General features: G+C 42.5%; 1 protein-coding gene across 2 annotated transcripts in view; it reads left to right on the top strand.

Annotated features, from left to right (window-relative positions):
* LOC137325130 (calcium-activated chloride channel regulator 1-like) overlaps positions 1-20,265 on the top strand; it is a 71,995-nt gene that overhangs the window by 44,398 nt on the left and 7,332 nt on the right. For both annotated transcript variants that reach the window (XM_067989874.1, XM_067989872.1), the window contains exons 3-13: positions 3,320-3,463; positions 4,480-4,630; positions 5,173-5,281; positions 6,477-6,642; positions 7,422-7,643; positions 8,007-8,231; positions 8,324-8,501; positions 10,461-10,567; positions 10,665-10,886; positions 15,490-15,751; positions 17,607-17,774. In XM_067989874.1, the coding sequence (XP_067845975.1) occupies positions 3,320-3,463; positions 4,480-4,630; positions 5,173-5,281; positions 6,477-6,642; positions 7,422-7,643; positions 8,007-8,231; positions 8,324-8,501; positions 10,461-10,567; positions 10,665-10,886; positions 15,490-15,751; positions 17,607-17,774 (1,954 nt within the window). The remainder of the gene's footprint in view (positions 1-3,319; positions 3,464-4,479; positions 4,631-5,172; positions 5,282-6,476; positions 6,643-7,421; positions 7,644-8,006; positions 8,232-8,323; positions 8,502-10,460; positions 10,568-10,664; positions 10,887-15,489; positions 15,752-17,606; positions 17,775-20,265) is intronic.

Raw genomic sequence — 20,265 nt, 5'->3', positions numbered from 1 at the left:
GAGCCGGCAAAACTGCGGCAGATGGATTTGAACGCAGGGGTAAGTGTGAGATCATCCATTTTGGATCAAAAAAGGATAGATCTGAGTATTTTTGAAATGGTGAAAAGCTAGGAACAGTGGAGATCCAAAGTGATTTAGGGGTCCATGTACACAGAGCACTAAAATGTTGTGTCAGGTACATCTTAGTACACTTCTCTACTAGTCCAGCAGACGTATATCGAACTTCAATTAGCCTTATTATCTCGAGTGCTTAATGCTGTTTGAGTTTCAAAATTGAAACTGGGGCAGTTTTTTGGATCTTGCCCATAATTATTGTTTTAATTGGGTCCCAATGCTGGGGGTCTAACCGGTACCATCATTTACAGAGCAATAAACAGTGTTTATGTGGTGCTCCTCGTGTAAGAAAACATACACCTCACAATGTTCTGTAGGAGGGAGAGATATACATCAAGCAGTGAGTGAAGGGATTTAGGAATAAAGGCACGGTGAAAGAGGTAAACTATTGAGCAGCCTTTCGAAGGCAGACAGAGGGGTAGCTGGGAAAAATGGTTTTGAAAGAGAATTCGAGAGTGTGGGTTGCAATGGCTGAAGGGTCTGCCTTCAATGGTGAAGTGGAGAGGCGTTGTAAAACAAACAATAATCCAGGGTCAGGGAATGCATGGTGTGGACTGAGAAGAATCTTTGAACTGGCAGTATCTCCAACACCATGGAATATGCCACCATAAAAAATGTTCCAGCTGCCATTCACTTTCCCAAATGTATTCACCTGTGGGAGGATCTAGGTTATCAGATTGTGCAAATGATGGTGATTTGCAGATAATGTTATAAAACAATCTGAGGGTCAAACTCAATCAATGGTACCATTGAACAGTAATATTTATAGCTATATGATAAAGAATTTCACTCCTTAACTTTAACCTGGGGAGTTGATGTTATTAACCAATTTATACAGGTAAAGAAAAGTTAAAATTGCAGCCCGACATTGACTTGTAAGAATCAATGAGCTTCGAGTTCCTCTGGTCACTATGTGCTCTGGGAAAACACATCGAGGGTGAATTTCAACTGCCGGCCGCCTGTTTCTGTCCTGAAAAAAACAGGTGTCCGACAGTTGAAAATTGGGGAAGGGGCTCCACGGCCACCCCATTGACGGCCGAGGCCCACCCGATGCAATATTCAGGTGGGCTTGTAAATGGGTGAGCAGCACGCCCGCCTTTATCAGGCATAAGGCAAGATTCATTTGAATAATAGTGGTGGAGTCTGTGAGACCTAAATCATTCAAGAAAATTTTCTTCCTGCCTCCTGGAGGCAATGTCACAATTCAGGGCTTTAGTGCGCTCAGTAGTCTCCTGAGTGACACTGTCACTTCTGTGTTAACTTGCACCCAAAACCAGTTAACTTCGATGCAAGAGTGACAGTATACATGCAGTTTGAGAACCTCAAGAAACAAATAATTATCTCGTTGCATAGAAGTCATTCTTCTCTGAACATAAACGGCAAAGATTAATTGGCAGATTCACAATGGTGGGCCACCTCCAAAGAATGGGGTAGGTAAAACAACCTCTTGAGATAGATGAAATTTAGTGATTATCTTGGGAGGGGACAATTTGGACTACGAGCTGGTGGTTTACAGGTAGTGTTGGCTTTGGAATCGAGTTGTCATTGTTTAGTTATTAACCTGACCTGTGCCTTTCAGGCCACGTTCTAAATGGGCAAATCAAGGTAATTGTAGCTGCTTATAAGTCAATCGGAGGGCAGCTGTTACTACTTGTTAATTTCAGTTTCCAGGTCAATAACTGGCTTTTAGTTTCCTTTTATAAGAAGACGACTTTTGTGCATCTGTAACTAAGTGTCACATCTGGTGGTCCAATTCTTTTAGCACAGACCATAAATTCCTGCACTGTCAACAAATCTGAATGAAGTGCTCAACACAGACGTATACGATTAATCAGTTTATTCAGACGAAGAGAAAAATTTATCAATTGGTGGAGAAGGACACAGGTCACAATGGAATCAAGCTCAACAATACCCAGAATTTCAGCTGGTTGCCTGAATAAGGCAACTTGAATCATGCAAGGTTCTGCTTCATGCACGGTATATTTTTCACTTATTCGGACACGAGCTATCCAATACATAACTGAAACTGGTATCAAAACACATCTTGTTGACAAGAAACCGTGGTTCTAAAATAATTGAATTCTTTGCTGGCCGGCCACCCATCTTCCCTGCTTCATAAACTTGAGCTCATCCAAAACTCTGCTGCCTGTATCCTAACTCGCACCAAGTCCTGTTCACCCAACACCCCTATGCTCATTGACCTACATTGGCTCCCGGTCCGGGAACACCTCGATTTTAAAATTCTCATCCTTGTTTTCAAATCCTTCCATAACCTCACCTCTCCCTATCTCTGTAACCTCCTCCAGCCCTAAAACCCTTTGAGATCTCTGTGCTCCTCCAATTCTTGCCTCTTGCACATCCCCATTTTTAATTGCTCCACTATTGGCGGACGTGTCTCCAGCTGCCTAGGCCCTAGACTCTGGAATTCCCTCCTTAAACCTCTCAGCCTCTCTACCTCTCTCTCCTCCTTTAAAACGCTCCTTAAAACCTACCACTTTGTCTAAGCTTTTAGTCACCAGTCCTAATATCTCCTTATGTGGCTCAGTGTCAAATTGTGTTTGATAATCACTCCTGTGAAGCACCTTGGGGCACTTTACTATGTTAAAGATGCGAAATAAATGCAAGTTGTTGTTGTGAGTAAGAGGGAGAAAATCTGCTGCGTCACCAGTTTAAGTCAAAGTAAGTTTGTTTCGCAGGGGAGGAGCCAGTTGGCTGGGTTTTGGAGCAAGCTGGAAGTTCTGCTCAAATTTCACACCCCTTCTCTTAGTACAAGTACATCCCTCCATTAATTTTTTTATAATTAATTATCGGGATGTGGGCGTCACAGGCTCATGTATTATTTAACCTGCAGGAAGCATTTTTGAGCAGACCAAAGCCTGAGTGCAACGATGGTGCTCCAAAAAACCGTTGGCTTAGTGCTCGGCTGTCTTCTGTGTGCTTGCACTAAAAACTGTTCCAGTGTAAAGTTGGTGAACAATGGATATAGAGACATAGTTATTGCTATTAACCCTGGCATCCAACAGAATGACAAGCTCATTGAAAACATCAAGGTGAGGTATTGATTGTATGTTCCTTCCGTTGTATTTTATTGTTCTGAATTTAGGATTTGGTGAGAGGAGTTACAGGAATATATTGTATCCTTTTCCCTTCACCATTTGATTAAAATGCAGCGAGGTATTGATATTAAACCTGTGGTTGCTTTCAGGAAATGGTGACTGAAGCCTCCTCCTACCTGTACAGAGCTACCAAACAGCAAGTTTATTTTTCAGATGTTAAAATCCTGCTGCCTGTCAATTGGACAGTTAATTCTACTCAGGTTCAAAGACCGACTAATCAATCCTACGAGAAGGTAAGAATTGAGAGAAGACTAAAAATTTCCTCGGGGCTTCTCCCGTTCCGCCAGAGGAAATTCCCGGCAGAATTTGACACTTTCTAAAGATTTTCTCAATTGTACACTCTACCCCTGAAGATTATCTATTAATTAGCAGCTTTCCACAGCGAGTCAGGTGATAGACTATTTGACAATAAGAGGGAGTTATACCTTGTAATGAATAATTATATTATCAGTCACTGGTGACCGAATAAGATTAAATTTGATTTTTATTGTATGTTTTTCTGCAATTTTTACTGGTGCTTTAGGGATTGTGTTTCACAACTCTGTCTATCTTTCCATGGAGACAGTAACTCAGTGGCTTTGAATATTATTATATGTTCCTTTACCTGTGTATTCGATTTTTATCTCTTACCTATTTGAAAGCCGAGCATCCATTGTTTCAGCAGTACTGGGGACTGGGTTGTGGGATTCTGGAGTAGTTATAGGGGTTGCTGGGCTTCAGTAGCATTAGGAGGTAGTTCTGGGGTCTGGCACTAATATTAGGTGGATGGTGTATTGGGCTTGGGAACAGTGGGCAGAGGAGGTCGGTCCAGATTCTGACAATACTGGGAGGAGTGGCAGTATGGCTGCACTGGTTTTGAAGTTTGGCAGCAGTGGGAGCAGGTGTGGGGTGGGGGACCAAGAAGATCAAGACTGACCTGGACTGTTCTCGGTCATCAGGCACTCCTGCACAAAGTTCTCAGACTGTGAGACATGCTCCCAGCCAGTTTTGAGCACACAGGGCACTTTAACACTGTAGTTGCTGACTGTGTACTTATTCTATAACGAACACAGCATTAATTAATTAGAATGTTTACAATTGGACAACACAGGCCAAAGTTGTGGCAACAGATTGGGAGAATCCCCACAGAAATTCTATTCCAAGTATTGCGACAGGATCTACATTTCTGCTCAAGGCAGTGCAACTCTTCATAGTGTGTGTCTGTGTGCCAGTAATTTTCAAATGAAAACATGCAATTGTCTCTTCATAGGCTGACGTGATCATTGCTGAACCATACCTTAAATATGGAGATGACCCGTACACCCTGCAGTATGGTGGATGTGGTGAGAAGGGACGGTACATTCACTTCACCCCGAACTTTATACTAAACAATAGTCTGACCCCAGTTTATGGCTCCAGAGGTAAATTACTTTAAGTACGTTAACACTGTTGTAGCCTGTGCTTTGAGCACGGGATTAAGTCTGTTTAGTTAGTGGATATGACACCAGTTGATATAACCCTGATGGTGATGAATGTTTGGATTGGGGTTTCCCTGGCCTCAAATGGGAGGGTTGGGGGGGTGTAAGATGAAGGTCAAAATGGAAGTAAGCTGTCTTGGTGAAAGAATTAAATCAGCAATATTACAAATAAAACAATACATTTCTAAGCTCCTCTCCCATCAGTTTAATAGAGCACTAAAATTTTCAGCTAAATCCTTTGGCACAACAATTTTCTCAACCTTTCTCCGAGACATTGCAGCAGAACAGAACAGAATATTATTTATTTTTGTGATGCCACGAAATAACTGGACGCTACTGAATATATTTGCCATTGTTACATCCATGAGAGAATTGTGCCATCATTGAAACTTTCTGAAATGTCAAGCGGAAGTATCATTTATATCTCACAGAAAATGGAAGAATTGGTTTCATTATTTTGAACAAAAATACTTCTGTTTTTACAGGTAGAGTATTTGTTCATGAATGGGCCCATTTTCAGTGGGGAGTGTTTGATGAATATAATGATCTGGTGCCCTTTTATTTGTCTACCGATGGAATCACTGAAGCAACGAGGTAGGACAAATCTAATTGTATGATTTTGTTCAGTGAGAAAAGTCTTTTGTGACTTCTAGACAAGGATACAATACCGAGAAATGCCTTTCCGTTCTTGTAACCTGCTGCAGTAGATGTGTTGACACAGTTAAGCCAGCAAATTGCTTGGTGATGTTGCTATGTCATGGATGGGAAGAACTTGTGTTTCTAGCAACAACTGCCAACAAAGGTGGTGAAATTCTTCCTAGCTGTGCAGCCTCTTAACCGCTATAAATAGTGCAATGTGGGCAATCCAGCTGTGGAATACACAATGGCCCATGCCCACTTTTCCCAGGTCCTTCCGTCGGGCAGCCCAAGTGCCCATTTGCATTATTTTTTATTCGTTCATGAGATGTGGGCGTCGCTGGCAAGGCCTGCATTTATTGCACATCCCAAATTCTCCTTGAGAAGGTGGTGGTGAGCTGTCGCCTTGAGCCACTGCAGTCCGTGTGGTGAAGGTTCTCCCACAGCGCTGTTAGGCGGGGTTTTTCAGGATTTTGATCCAGCAACGATGAAGGAACGGCGATATATTTCCAAGTCAGGATGATGTGTGACTTGGAGGGGAACGTGCAGGTGGTGTTGTTCCCATGTGCCTGCTGCCCTTGTCCTTCTTGGTGGTAGAGGTCACGGGTTTGGGAGGTGCTTTCGAAGAAGCCTTGGTACACCGGTGGTGAAGGGAATGAATGTTTAGGCTGGTGGATGGGGTGCCAATCAAGCGGGCTGCTTTGTCCTGGATGGTGTCAAGCTTCTTGAGTGTTGTTGGAGCTGCAGTCATCCAGGCAAGTGGAGAGTATTCCATCACACTCCTGACTTGTGCCTTGTAGATGGTGGAAAGGCTTTGGGGAGTTAGGAGGTGAGTCACTCACCGCAGAATACCCAGCCTCTCACCTGCTCTTGTCGCCACATTATTTATGTAGCTGGTCCAGTTAAGTTTCTGGTCAATGGTGACCAGAATCAGGTGGAAGCCTCGTTATTGTATGTAAATCAAGATCCTATTACAAATGTAGAACCCCAGTGCAATCTAGAAGGATAAATGGGCTGAGCGAAAATGTGCCCAAAAGGAAATTCCTCTTCTTAATCTTTTCCAAATAAACTGATGTAAATCTTGTTAAATATTTTCTTGTTATAGATGTGTTACTCAGAATCAAAGATTCTTTTTTATTTTTTTCACTTTCAGATGTTCAATAGCAGTAAAAGGAAAGACTGCTGTTTGCACAGGCAGTTCCTGTTCACCATGTAGCACTGATGCTAACACAGGGTTGTATAATGTTGGTTGTAAATTTTTCCCAGAGAAGGGCCAGAGTTCATCATCTTCAATCATGTACCTACAGGGACTGTCAAATGTAAGTAGAGTCACTGGAAGGTACTTTTCTCATTGTTAACAGTTTTGTTCCTCAGTATATATTTTCTTTAAAGGGGGCTTTTGTGTTGGTGCCACCTCTCTGGTAGCGTTTCACTTTAATGGAGATCTGCAATCTTTGAGAATCGCTCCCCCCTTTTTACAGCATATTCGGAGGAAACAGTCTCCATTAGATGGCCAATAGAAAAAACCTGCATTTTCCATACCTCCAGCCTCCTCTTTCGGGACACACCAAGAGTCGGGCCCTGGAGACTGTTGAACATGCAGAGTGTTCCTTCTTTATATTATAGGATGACTTTGATTGAGGAGGGCAGTATGCACCTGTTGTTGAGGGCAAGCTATCGCCTATAAAGAGGGGCTTTATGAAAAAGCATTTGGCAGATCTGTCTTTTGCTTGTTTATGATTTTATCAACACATTATAGGGTAAGTTTTCAACCTTGCGCGCAGGTGTAAACCTGGCGTTGTGGTTTCCCACCTGTTATAGAAACCCGATGCCAATCAGGTGGGTGTTCTACAGGCGGGTGATGGCTCCGCCCAGGCGGTGAAGGTAAAAATTACTCCTCCTATGTGTCAGCTTGGCTCAATGGTAGCAATTTTGCCTCTAAGTCAGAAGGTCATGGGTTCAAGCCCCAGTAAGATTTTTAATATATTTGAGATTTTTACATTTTGCAAGAATTTGCTCAGCGCTTTTATGCAGAGCTGTTTCCCTTGTACTAGACACAGCTCCTTTAACACATTACATCTGTTTTTCAAATATTCAGGTGGTTGAATTCTGTGACGATAAGACTCACAACCCTGAAGCACCAAACATGCAGAACAAGATGTGCAACCTCAGGAGCACTTGGGATGTGATCAGCAAGTCAGAAGATTTCAGAAACAATTCCCTTCCCCATAATGGTTCACTGGTGCCAACATTTACATTGCTACAGGCCAAAGACCGAGTGCTATGTTTAGTCCTTGATGTTTCCGGAAGCATGGGTTCGGTAAGGCCTTTTGTAAAATTAATTTTGCAACAAGTCCCTGCTGTTTTGTGGCTTCACACAAGAAACTAGAGGAGGTCAGCGGCTCGGTATTCTGTGGCGAGTGGCTCATCTCCTGACTCCCCAAATCCACCACCGACAAGGCACAAGTCAGGAGTGTGACGGAATACGCTCCACTTGGATGGGAGCAACTGCAATAACATTCAAGAAGCTCGACACCATCCAGGGCAAAGCAGTCTGCTTCATCGACACTAACTTTAAATTAATTTTTAAAAATGTTTTTTTAATACAGGTATAAAGAAAACAAACAAATGGCTGTTTGTTAGACATTTCATCTAATATCTGATATGTTCTTTTTGTAAATAGGAGAATCGTATTAACAGGCTCCGACAAGCAGCAGAGATATTTTTACTGCAGATCATTGAAACAAGATCACATGTTGGAATTGTCACTTTTAGCAGTTCTGCAACTATTCAAACAGGTTTGAAAGCGATTGATAATGATGATATAAGGAATGAACTTGTTCAATTGCTACCTACATTAGCTGGAGGTGGAACAAATATCTGTGCAGGGATTCAATCTAGTTTTCAGGTAAGACCCGAAAAGCTTAAGGAATTTTCAATAATCCATTATTTTCAGTTATTACATTTTTCCCAAGTTGATGATAACTGATTGCTTTGCAGGTACTTCGTGGGGATGACAGTGTTACGAATGGTGATGAAATAGTTTTGCTGACTGATGGGAAGGACGGTAGAATAAGCACTTGCTTTCGAGAGGTGGAACAAAGTGGAGCTGTTATCCACACCATAGCATTAGGACCAAATGCAGCTGTTGAATTAGAAAAGCTATCAGCTATGACAGGTAATTAGCACTGAAAGGCCCTGCAATTCTGCCTTGGGAGACTGGAGTGAGAACACATCATAGAATGGTTACAGCACACAAGGAGGCCATTTGGCCCATCGAGCTCATGCCGGCTCTTTGTAAGAGCAATCCAGTCAGTCCCACTCCCGCGCTCTTTCCCTGTAGCCCTGCAAATTTTTTCCCTTCAAGTATTTATCCAACATGTGTTTATTTCAAATTCTTCCCTCCGCTATTGTAGTGGAGGTGTTAACAGGTTTACAATAAGTTGGTCAACATCTCTTCTAAAATAATGGACAAAGGAATTTCAGGTGATTGCATTAAATTGAGATCCACCCAAAAATTGGAATTGGCGGACCTCCCAAAGAAAGTTGGTGGGACCTTTTGTTCCAGATTTTGGTCCTGCTGCTTCCCCCTTTCAGCCATAAACACAGTGGTAACAAGAAGAAAACTAGCCCTAGTGTATTATTTAATTTATCATAAGCAATGTCACAGAAAATTCAATAATAGTATAATAAAAATATTATACAGATAACACAATAGAGAGCCATATATTCAAGTTTGCTGATGACACGACGGTTGGTGGCATCATAAGTAGTGTAGGTGGGAGCATAAAATTACAATGAGGCATTGATAGATTCAGTGAGTGGGCAAAACTGTGGCAGATGGATTTCAACACAGGTAAGTGTGAGGTCGTCCATTTTTGACCAAAAAAAGGATGGATCCGAGTATTTTTTAAATGGTGAAAAGCTAAGGACAGTGGAGATTTAGGGGTCCGCGTACACAGATCACTAAAATGTAGTTGTCAGGTACAAAAAAATAATCAAAAAGGTTAATGGAATGTTAGCTTTTATAACTAGAGGGCTAATTAGGGGGTGATTTGATTGAGGTTTTTAGGATTTTGAAAGGAATTAATAGGGTAGATAGAGAGAAAGTTTTTCTGCTGGTGGGGGAGTCTAGGACACTGGTACATAAGCTTAAAATCAGAGCCAGGCCTTTCAGGACAGAAATTAGGAAACACTTCTTCACACAAAGGGTGGTGGATGTGTGAAACACTCTCTCACAAAGAGGGAAGTTTTGCTACAGCTGTACAAAGCCCTGGTTAGACCACATCTGGAAAACTGTGTATAGTTCTTGGCACCGCACTAAAGAAAGGATATATTGGCCTTCGAAAGAGTGCAGCGCAGATTCACCAGAATGTTACCAGGGCTTCAAGGGTTGGATTATGAGGCGAGAGTACATAAACTAGGCTTGTATTCCCTGGAATATAGAAGGTTAAGGGGTGATTTGATTGAGGTTTTTAGGATTTTGAAAGGAATTCATAGGATGGAGAGAGAGAAACTTTTTCCGCTGGTGGGGGAATCTAGGACAATGGGACATAACCTTAGAATCAGAGCCAGGCCATTCAGGAGAGAAATTAGGAAACACTTCTTCATGCAACGGGTGTTAGAAATGTGGAACTCTCTCCTACAAAAAGCAGTAGATGCGAGCTCAAATAATAATTTTAAATCTGAGATCGATAGATTTTGCGAGCCAAGGGTATTAACGGATATGGAACCAAGGCGGTGGAGTTAGGATACTGATTGGCCATGAATGGCGGATCAGGTTCGAGGGGCTGAATGGCCTACTCCTGTTCCTATGTTCCTATTATGCCTGTGCATATTTCTGGTCTGCCACACTCGAGTCCCCAAGCTTCCCGTTAAGATTGCGGGTGGCGGGAATACAGCGGCTAGAGCCCAGCTGCCATTTTAACCCTCACCTCCCAACCCCCATCGTTCCCACCGGACGGATAGTGTTAAAATCGGAGCTAACGTGTTTAATAGTTTTATTCCCAACTGTTTTTCATTGGACAGATTCTGCTGAATTGTAAAAATCCATGGTTTCTATTTCTGAATTTAGTTCTTAATTAGCATTGACCATGGGGATAATCTGTGTTTATAATTTTTAATCTTCATTCTTTAGGGGGTTTACAGTTTGCAGCCACTGATAATGTGAATACAAGTGGATTAATTGATGCTTTCACTGGATTAGTATCAGGAAATGGCGACATTAACCAACAGTCAATCCAGGTATGATTACCTTTCAGAGAACTACTTTCTAATTATTCTTGTGCAAACCAAGTGCTTTACAGTTTAAAAAAAAAAAATTCTGTGTGTTTGGCCCCAGCTTGAAAATTCCGGAATGAGGATTGAGGGCAACGATTGGTTCAATGGTACAGTTGATATTGATAAGACTGTTGGGAAAGACACATTTTTTGCAATTACATGGGAGACACAGACACCTAATGTGTTTGTACGTGACCCCAGTGGAATGATGTACAATAACGGTGACTTTAAGGTCGATGGAACTGCACTTACAGCCCGGCTTAGGATTAATGGCACTGCACAGGTATGGATCAAAATACTTCCTTCAATTGTTTCTGTTTTGCAGTCTATTTACCGTTAATCTAATTTTTTTCTGGTAGTATTGTCTAGTTGAAGCCTGCTTACTGTATCCATCCTCTATTCAGAGAAGTCCCAGTTCTAACAACTGTCTGTCATTGGCCAGTTGACTAAACAATGCAAACAGAATAAAGCAAATGGTTTCTTTCCTTCCGATTCCCATGATGTGAATTGTATCACATCTGCGTGATACAGCTTCCAGTGCATTGGTGAGAAAGCTGGATACTACAACAACAACAACTTGCATTTATATAGCACCTTTGACTTACGTCCCAAGGCGCTTCACTGGAGCGTTATCAAACAAAATTGACACCGAGCCACATAAAGAGATATTAATACAGATGAACAAAAGCTTGATCAAAGAGGTAGGTTTTAAGGAGTGTCTTAAAGGAGAGAGATGCGGAGATATTTAGGGAGGGAATTCCAGAGTTTAGGGCCTAGGCAGCCGAAGGCACGGCCGCCAATGGTGGTGCGATTAAAATCGGGGATGCACAAGAGGCAAGAATTGGAGGAGTGCAGAGAGCTTGGAGGTTTGTAGGGCTGGAAGAGGCTACTGAGATAGGGAGGGGCGAGGCCATGGAGGGGTCTGAAAACAAGGATAAGAATTTTCAAATCAAGGTGTTCCTGCACCGGGAGCCAATGGAGATCAGCGAGCACAAGGGTGATGGGTGAATGGGACTTGGTGTGAGTTAGGATACGGGCAGCAGAATTTTGGATGAGTTCAAGTTTATGGAGGGTGGAAGATGGGAGGCCGGTCAGGAGAGCACTGGAATAGTCAAGTCTAGAAGTGACAAAGGAATGGATGAGGGGTTCCGCAGCAGATGAGCTGAGGCAGGAGCAGAGATGGGTGATGTTACGGAGGTGGAAGTAGGTGGTCTTGATGACGGAGCGGATATGTGGTGGGAAGCTCATCTCAGGATCAAATAGGATGCCAAATTTGCAAACAGGGCTGGTTCAGCCTCAGACGGTGCCCAGGGAGAGGGATGGAGTTGGTGGCTAGGGGACGGAATTTGTGGCGGGGACCAAAGATAATGGGGCAGAAATTGCTCGGAGCAGCAAAGTAACTGTTACTGCCGCTCGTTAGTTTTAAATTAACGAACTAACTTACTTCAGGCACTTCCTCAAATAAGAACTGGAGAAGAGCCCAGCGTCAGTTCAAGTGAAGCTCAGACCTGTGGGAGAAGCAAAAGGATCACACTCTCTCCTCGACCAATCAGATCACAGCATTTTTGACAAGCTGCGTTAACTGTCTCTGCAGGCTTGGAATGTGAAAACCAGGAAGTGAAAGGTACAACATTAAAATCAATGTAAAAGCAGTTATAGACAGCGAAGAAAAGAGAGGGTGAGAAATAATGGAATTAAATAAAAGAAACAGAAGGAAAAAGTAAAAAAAAATTTTCATTTTTTTAAATGAGCAAAAACTAATAAAAAAAGGTGCAATGAGTCTCCACATTTTTAAAAGTTAATTTTTAGTTGTTTGGCAGTCATTAAAACTTAGTTTAAACCTGGTATTTTTAAGCGTACTTGTTTTGTGGCGATATTATTTACTTTCCAGTTGGGCAAATGAGCAAGTTGGTGTTTTTTCAATGATTTCTCTGATTGCAGAGTGCGATGGCCCTTTAATTCAAAGCTGTCATATCACCGACGAACCACTAGGTGCAAGTTCCAGATTTCCGCATTTCACTGCCCATGTGCGAATGCCGGAACTTGCTCCTCCATTTCGCCACTAACGACGGAGAGCTCTATTGAGCTCACCGTTCTTTACCAATTGGCTTTCGTCTTCCCAATATTTGGTTGGATTAAACTTTTGCTCATCCAGTACTGAATGTCCAACAAGCAATGTGACAAATCAGAGACAGTGGAGGGGTCGAGAGAAGTGGTGGTGAGGTAGAGCTGGGTGTCGTCAGTTTACATGTGGAACCTGACATTGTGTTTTCAAATGCTGTCACTGAGGGGCAGCATGAAGATGAGAACTAGGAGGGAGCCAAGCATAGATCCAGGGGGGACTTCAGAGGTAACGATGCAGGAGCGGGAAGAGAAGCCATTGCAGGTGATTCTCTGGCTACGGCTGGATAGATAAGAATGGAACCAGGCAAGCGCAGTCCCAACCAACTGGACAATGGAGGAAGATGGTGTGGTCAACCGTGATCGAGAAGGATGAGGAGAGGTACTGGGAAACATTCATTCAATCTGAATGATGGCCTTGGGATGCATCGCAGTTGAGTCTAATCCTGAGTTCACCTGATTTTCACACAGACATATTTGTAGCGATGGTGGCTAGATAGCGTAGGAATATAGGAACAGGAGTAGGCCATTCAGCCCCTTGAGCCTGTTCCGCCATTCAATAAGATACAGATCAGCCATGATCTGAACTCCATTTACCCGCCTTCATTCCATATCCCTAAATACCTTCGCCGAACAAAAATCTATCAATCTCCGTTTTGAAATTTTTAATTGACTCCCAGCCTGAACAGCTTTTTGGGAGGAGTTCCAGATTTCCACTACCCTTTGTGTGAAGAAGTGTTTCTTGACATCACCCTTGAAAAGCCTAGTTCTAATTTTAAGGTTAGGAAGATAAGAACATAAAAAATAGCAGCCAGAGTAGGACATCCGGCCCCTCGAGCCCACTCCGCCATTCAACAAGATCATGGCTGATCTTCTACCTCAACACCATTTTCTTGCACTATCCCCATATCCCTTGATACCTTTAATATCTAGAAATCTATCGATCTCTGTTTTGAATGTACTCAATGACTGAGCCTCCACAGCCCTCTGGGGTAGAGAATTCCAAAGATTCACCACCCTCTGAGTGAAGAAATTTCTCCTCATCTCAGTCCTAAATGGCCTACCCCTTATTCCGAGACTGTGACCCCTGGTTCTAGATTCTCCAGCCAGGAGAAACATCCTCCCTGCATCTACCCTGTCGAGCCCTGTAAGAATTTTGTATGTTTCAATGAGATATTTTGACATTTTACACCCCCTTGTTCTGGACTCCCCCACCTGAGAAAATAGTTTCTCTCTAGCTAACCAATCAAATTCTTTAATAATCTTAAACACCTCAATTAGATCACTCCTTAATCGTCTATACTCGAGGGAATACAAGCCCAGTCTATGCAACCTTTCCTCATAATTTAACCCTTTTAGCCCCGGTATCATTCTGGTGAATCTGCACTGTACCCCCTTGAGTCCCTTAGCCCCTCAAACCCCAAGATATTAAGGGGAACCGATATGGTAGATAGAGAGAAACTAGTTCCGCTGGTTGGGGAGCCTAGGACTAGGGGACATAGCCTAAAAATTAGAGCCAGGACTTTCAGGAGTGAAGTTAGGAAATACTTCTGCAAACAAAGGGTGGTAGAAGTTTGGAACTCTCTTCTGCAAATGGCAGTTGATGCTAGCTCAATTGTTAATTTTAAATCTGAGATTGATAATACCTTTGGTTAACAAAAATCTAAGGGATATGATGTTAAAGTGGATTTTTAGAGTTAGGTCACAGATCAGTCATGATCTCATTGAATGGTGGAACAGGCTCAAAGGGCTAAATGACCTACTCCTGGTCCCATGTTTCTATGTTCCAAGGTCAATATCCCCTTCCTGAGGTGCGGTGCCCAGAACTGAACGCCATACTCCAGATGCAGTATAACCAGGACTTTATATAACTGTAGCATATCTTCCACCCCTTTGAATTCTAGCCCCCTTGTGATGAAGACTAACATTCCATTAGCTATTTTAATTATTTTTTGTACCAGTCCACTAGTTTTTTGTGATTTCTGTACGTGGACCCCTAACTCTCTCTGCTCCTCCACAGTTCCTAGCTTCTCGCCATTTAAAAAATACTCTGATCTATCTTTCTTGAGTCCAAATTGGATGACCTTGTACTTCCCCACGTGGAACTCCATCTGCCACAGTTTTGCCTACTCACTTAATCTATCAATGTCCATTTGCAACTTTCTGCTTCCATCTACACTACTTACTGTGCCACCTAACTTAGCGTCGATCAGAAGGAGGTGCCTTGGCTGTTCTTTCCCTCCCCAACAAGTGGCACTGAGGCTAAATGTAGAGCCTCTAACACTACCTTGGCTGAAATCAGCTCAGTCGGCACAGGCCAGCATTTAAATTTGGGACTTGCCTGGACTGTATCGAATAACTACAGGATGCACTGCAGCAACTCACCAAGATTTCTTCGATAGCACCTCCCAAACCCGCAATCTCCACCGCCTAGAAGGACAAGGGCAGCAGTTGCAAGGGTTACTCCTTCACCTCCATGTTCCCCTCCAAATCACACACCATCCCGACTTGGACATATAACGCCATTCCTTCATGGTCACTGGGTCAAAATCTTGGAGCTCCCTACCTAACAAGATTGTGGGAGCACCTTCACCACATGGACCGCAGTGGTTCAAGAAGAAGGCTCACCACCACCTCCTCAAGGGCATCTAGGGATGGACAATAAATTCCTGCTGATATCGTGAGAATGAATGGAAAAAAAATCAATGAGACATTAAGGGAGCTCCTATCTGTCCTAAAATTAATAATGAATATTTATTTCCCAGACAGGAACTTGGATGTACGCAATCCTGAATCCTGGAATCAAACAGGCAATAACCATCACGGTAACATCCCGAGCAGCAGATGAGAAAGTTCCCCCAGTCACAGTCAATGGGCATATCAGCAGAAAGGATTCAACCAGCCCAATTATAGTCTATGCGGAAGTCAGTCATGGATTTTTACCAGTCCTGTTTGCAAATGTGACAGCTATTACTGAACGTCCCACTGGTCCTCCGATTGTACTTAAACTTTCTGATGACGGCCTAGGTAGGATACATAAACTGACTGCGTGAAATAGAAAATATACTTATATTTTCAGCATCTGAAATATAATTTCAGCTTCCCTTCCACAAAAGATATATTAAAAAAAGTGCAGAAAAGCTTTGTGACATGGGTTAGCTTTGGAAGATCTTTGCATTTTCCATTGCCCATCCAATAAAATAAGAGTTAGAGTACAAGAATTTTGTATTTATGATTCAACTTTCCAGATCGTTGAAATTTAAACAATAGAAGTGGAACTCGTGAAGTTGCTTATAATGAAATGGAGGATATGATGAAAGTTTGAGAGAGATCTGGTGACACATGGTGAAATAAGTGGATAATGCAGTATTTTTAATTGGTTCAAAATCTGAGCCAATCAGGATAATTATTTACTTTATGGGTAATCTGAACAAATCAAACACCAGATTTTATTGTAGTGTGGGCACTTTTAAAGTGCGACAACTGAAACGAGCAGAATATTGAATATATTACTGATGGATTTTCCATGCGACTGCTCACAGTTTACCAGAGGATTCATTGTTTTAAAAGGATAAGCACATAATATCCATATTGAATTCTTTGAAGAAGTAACAGAAAGAGTAGACAAGGGTAATGTAGTAGATGTAATATATTTGGATTTTCAAAAGGCCTTCGATAAGGCACTGCATCGTAGACTCATGACTACTGTCAGAGCATGTGGAGTCAGGGAACAGATAGCAGAATGGATAGCAAGCTGGCTGCAAAACAGAAAACAGAGAGTAGGGGTTAAGGGTAGCTCCTCAGACTGGCAAAAGATTGGAAGCGATGCTCCACAGGGATCAGTGCTAGGATCACTGTTGTTCACAATTACGATTTGGATTCAGGAATCAGATGTACAATTTCAAAATTAGTGAACGACACCAAATTGGGGGATGTAGTTAATACAAAGGAAGAATGCGTCAAAATGCAAGAGGACATTAATAAACTTGCAGAATGGGCGTGTAATTGGCGAATGAATTTCAATATAGATAAGTGTGAGGTGGTGCATTTTGGTCGAAAGAATAAGGAGGCCACATACTGCTTAGATAATAAGAGTTAAAATAGGATAGAGGAGCACAGGGATCTCGGGGTACAGATACACAAAGCACTAAAAGTAGTGATGTAGGTTAATAAGTCCATAAAAAAGACAAATCAAGCACTAGGGTTCATTTCTAGAGGGGTAGAATTAAAAGACAAAATAGTTATGTTAAACTTGTTTAGAATCTTGTTTAGACCACACTTGCGTATTATAGAAAAGATATAAAAGCATTGGAGAGGGTGCAAAGAAGATGCACAGGGATGATACCAGAAGTGAAAGGATATCCTTATCAGGAAAGGTTGAACAGGTTGGGGATCTTTAATCGAGAAAAGAGAAGGCGGAGGGGTGACTTGATAGAGGTCTTTAAGATAATGATAGGGTTTGATAGGATAGACGTAGAGAAAATGTTTCCATTTTTGGGGGTGTCTAAAACTAATGATCATGAACATAAAATAGTCTCTAATAAATCGAATAGGGAATTCAGGAGAAACTTCTTTACTCAAGGAGTGGTAAGAATGTGGAACTCGCTACCAGAAGGAGTAGTTGAGGCAAATAGTACAGATAAATTTAAGAGGAAGCTAGATAAGCACATGAGGGAGAAAGAAATAGAAGGGTATCCTGATAGGGTTAAATGAAGTAGGGAGGGAGGAGGCTCGCATGGACTATAAATGCCGGCATAGACCAGTTGGGCCGAATGGCCTGTTTCAGTGCTGTAGTTTTGATGTAACTCGATGTAACCTTAGTACAGTATTAGTATTCATGCTCCTCTCAGTCTACAGCTATTTATCCTTTGCTTGCCTTTAGGTGCTGATATTGTCAGGAATGATGGTATCTACTCTAAGTATTTCCTCGACTTCAAAGACTATGGAAGATACAACTTTAAATTGCGTGTACAGGGAAAGGATGGGGCTACAAGGATGGCAATCAGAAAAGGGGGACGTGCCATGTACATACCAGGATACACGGAAAATGGTAATAAATATTTGGTAATGGCAAAGAAGAGTATGTAGAGCAGCCATCGCAGTGGTGTATGATTTTATACCATGGTGCACTATTGAGTTGTAAGTCAGCTATATGAACTGAGTGCTAACCAGCTTGTTTAGGATTCAGCACCTAGCTGTGTAACTCCCCTCTCCCCCAGCAGACACTCCGACTGAGTAAGGGGGAAGGCCAAGAAAAGAACATCAGGGTCCAAAGCAATTCTTCACGTGCACACTCACTCCTGCTGTTAATTGGAGAGGACACAAAGCTGTTGACTTGGCTCAGTGGTGATTCAGTGATCTAGACCTCTCCCAATATAATCATTTAGAAACAAATGGGTAGACAAAAATGAATAAACCCCTTATCAAGCATAACGTTCTATAAAACACCGCAGCCCAAGCTGTAGGTTTAGAATCTGGTGCGGCTGCACAAGAAACCTGACTGTGCTCGGCCCTAACTGGCCTGTTCTTAGTTATTAAGATCTGAAATGCACTGCCTGAAATGGTGGTGGAAGCAAATGCAATAGTAAGTTTCAAAAGGCAATTGGATAAATACTTCAAGGGGAGAAAATCATAGGGCTATGGGAAAAGAGCAGGGTAATGGGACTAATTGGATAGCTCTTTCAAAGAACCAGCACAGGCACAATGGGCCGAATGGCTTCGTTCTATGCTGTCAGATTCTATGATTCTATAAGATTCCTACCTGCAGCTGCCCAGAGAACTTACATAATGCTTATGCTTTCTCATAATGAAGTACAGGAATTCATATCAGTTCTTACAACCCATATCAAGGCCTGAGGAAGATGGTTTCCATCCCAGGGTTTTAAAGGAAGTAGGTGAGCAGATTGCAGATGCCCTAACTATAATCTTTCAAAGTTCTCTAGATTCAGGAACTGTCCCTCTAGATTGGAAAATTGCACATGTCACTCCGCTTTTTAAGAAAGGAGAGAGAGGGAAACCAGGGAATTATAGACCAGTTAGCCTAACATCTGTTGTGGGGGAAATGCTGGAGTCTATAATTAAGGATCGGGTGACTGAACACCTCGAGAATTTTCAGTTAATCAGAGAGAGCCAGCATGGATTTGTGAAAGGTAGGTCGTGCATGACATACCTGATTGAATTTTTGGAAGAGGTGACTAAAGTAGTGGACAGGGGAATGTCAATGGATGTTATTTATATGGACTTCCAGAAGGCATTTGATAAGGTCCCACATAAGAGACTGTTAGCTAAGATAGAAGCCCATGGAATCGAGGGAAAATTACGGACTTGGTTAGGAAGTTGGCTGAGCGAAAGGCGACAGAGAGTAAGGATAATGGGTAGGTACTCACATTGGCAGGATGTGACCAGTGGAGTCCTGCAGGGATCTGTCTTGGGGCCTCAATTATTCACAATATTTATTAATGACTTAGATGAAGGCATGGAAAGTCTCATATCTAAGTTTGCCGATGACACAAAGATTGGTGGCATTGTAAGCAGTGTAGATGAAAACATAAAATTACAAAGCGATATTGATAGATTAGGTGAATGGGCAAAACTGTGGCAAATGGAATTCAATATAAACAAATGTGAGGTCATCCACTTTGGATCAAAAAAGGATAGAACAGGGTACTTTCTAAATGGTAAAATGTTAAAAATAGTGGATGTCCAAAGGGACTTAGGGGTTCAGGTACATAGATCATTGAAGTGTCATGAACAGGTGCAGAAAATAATCAAGAAGGCTAATGGAATGCTGGCCTTTATATCTAGAGGACGAGAGTACAAGGGGGCAGAAGGCTATGGGCCCTGACAACATCCCGGCTGTAGTGCTGAAGATTTGTGCTCCAGAACCAGCTGCACCTCCAGCTAAGCTGTTCCAGTACAGCTACAAAACTGGCATCTTCCCGACAATGTGGAAAATTGCTCAGGTATGTCCTGTCCACAAAAAGCAGGACAAATCCAATCCGGCCAATTACCGTCCCATCAGTCTACTCTCAATCATCAGCAAAGTGATGGAAGGTGTCGTCGACAGTGCTATCAAGCGGCACTTACTCACCAATAACCTGCTCACCGATGCTCAGTTTGGGTTCCGCCAGGACCACTCGGCTCCAGACCTCATTACAGCCTTGGTCCAAACATGGACAAAAGAGCTGAATTCTAGAGGTGAGGTGAGAGTGACTGCCCTTGACATCAAGGCAGCATTTGACCGAGTGTGGCACCAAGGAGCCCTAGTAAAATTGAAGTCAATAGGAATCAGGGGGAAAACTCTCCAGTGGCTGGAGTCATACCTAGCACAAAGGAAGATGGTAGTGGTTGTTGGAGGCCAATCATCTCAGCCCCAGGACATTGCTGCAGGATTTCCTCAGGGCAGTGTCCTTGGCCCAACCATCTTCAGCTGCTTCATCAATGACCTTCCCTCCATCATAAGGTCAGAAATGGGGATGTTTGCTGATGATTGCACAGTGTTCAGTTCCATTCACAACCCCTCAGATAATGAAGTATTCCGA

Source organism: Heptranchias perlo, chromosome 9, assembly GCF_035084215.1.
Source record: "Heptranchias perlo isolate sHepPer1 chromosome 9, sHepPer1.hap1, whole genome shotgun sequence".
Classification (NCBI taxonomy): domain Eukaryota; kingdom Metazoa; phylum Chordata; class Chondrichthyes; order Hexanchiformes; family Hexanchidae; genus Heptranchias; species Heptranchias perlo.
The sequence above is the reverse complement of the archived record's forward strand: the minus strand, read 5'-3'. Positions and strand labels throughout refer to the sequence as shown.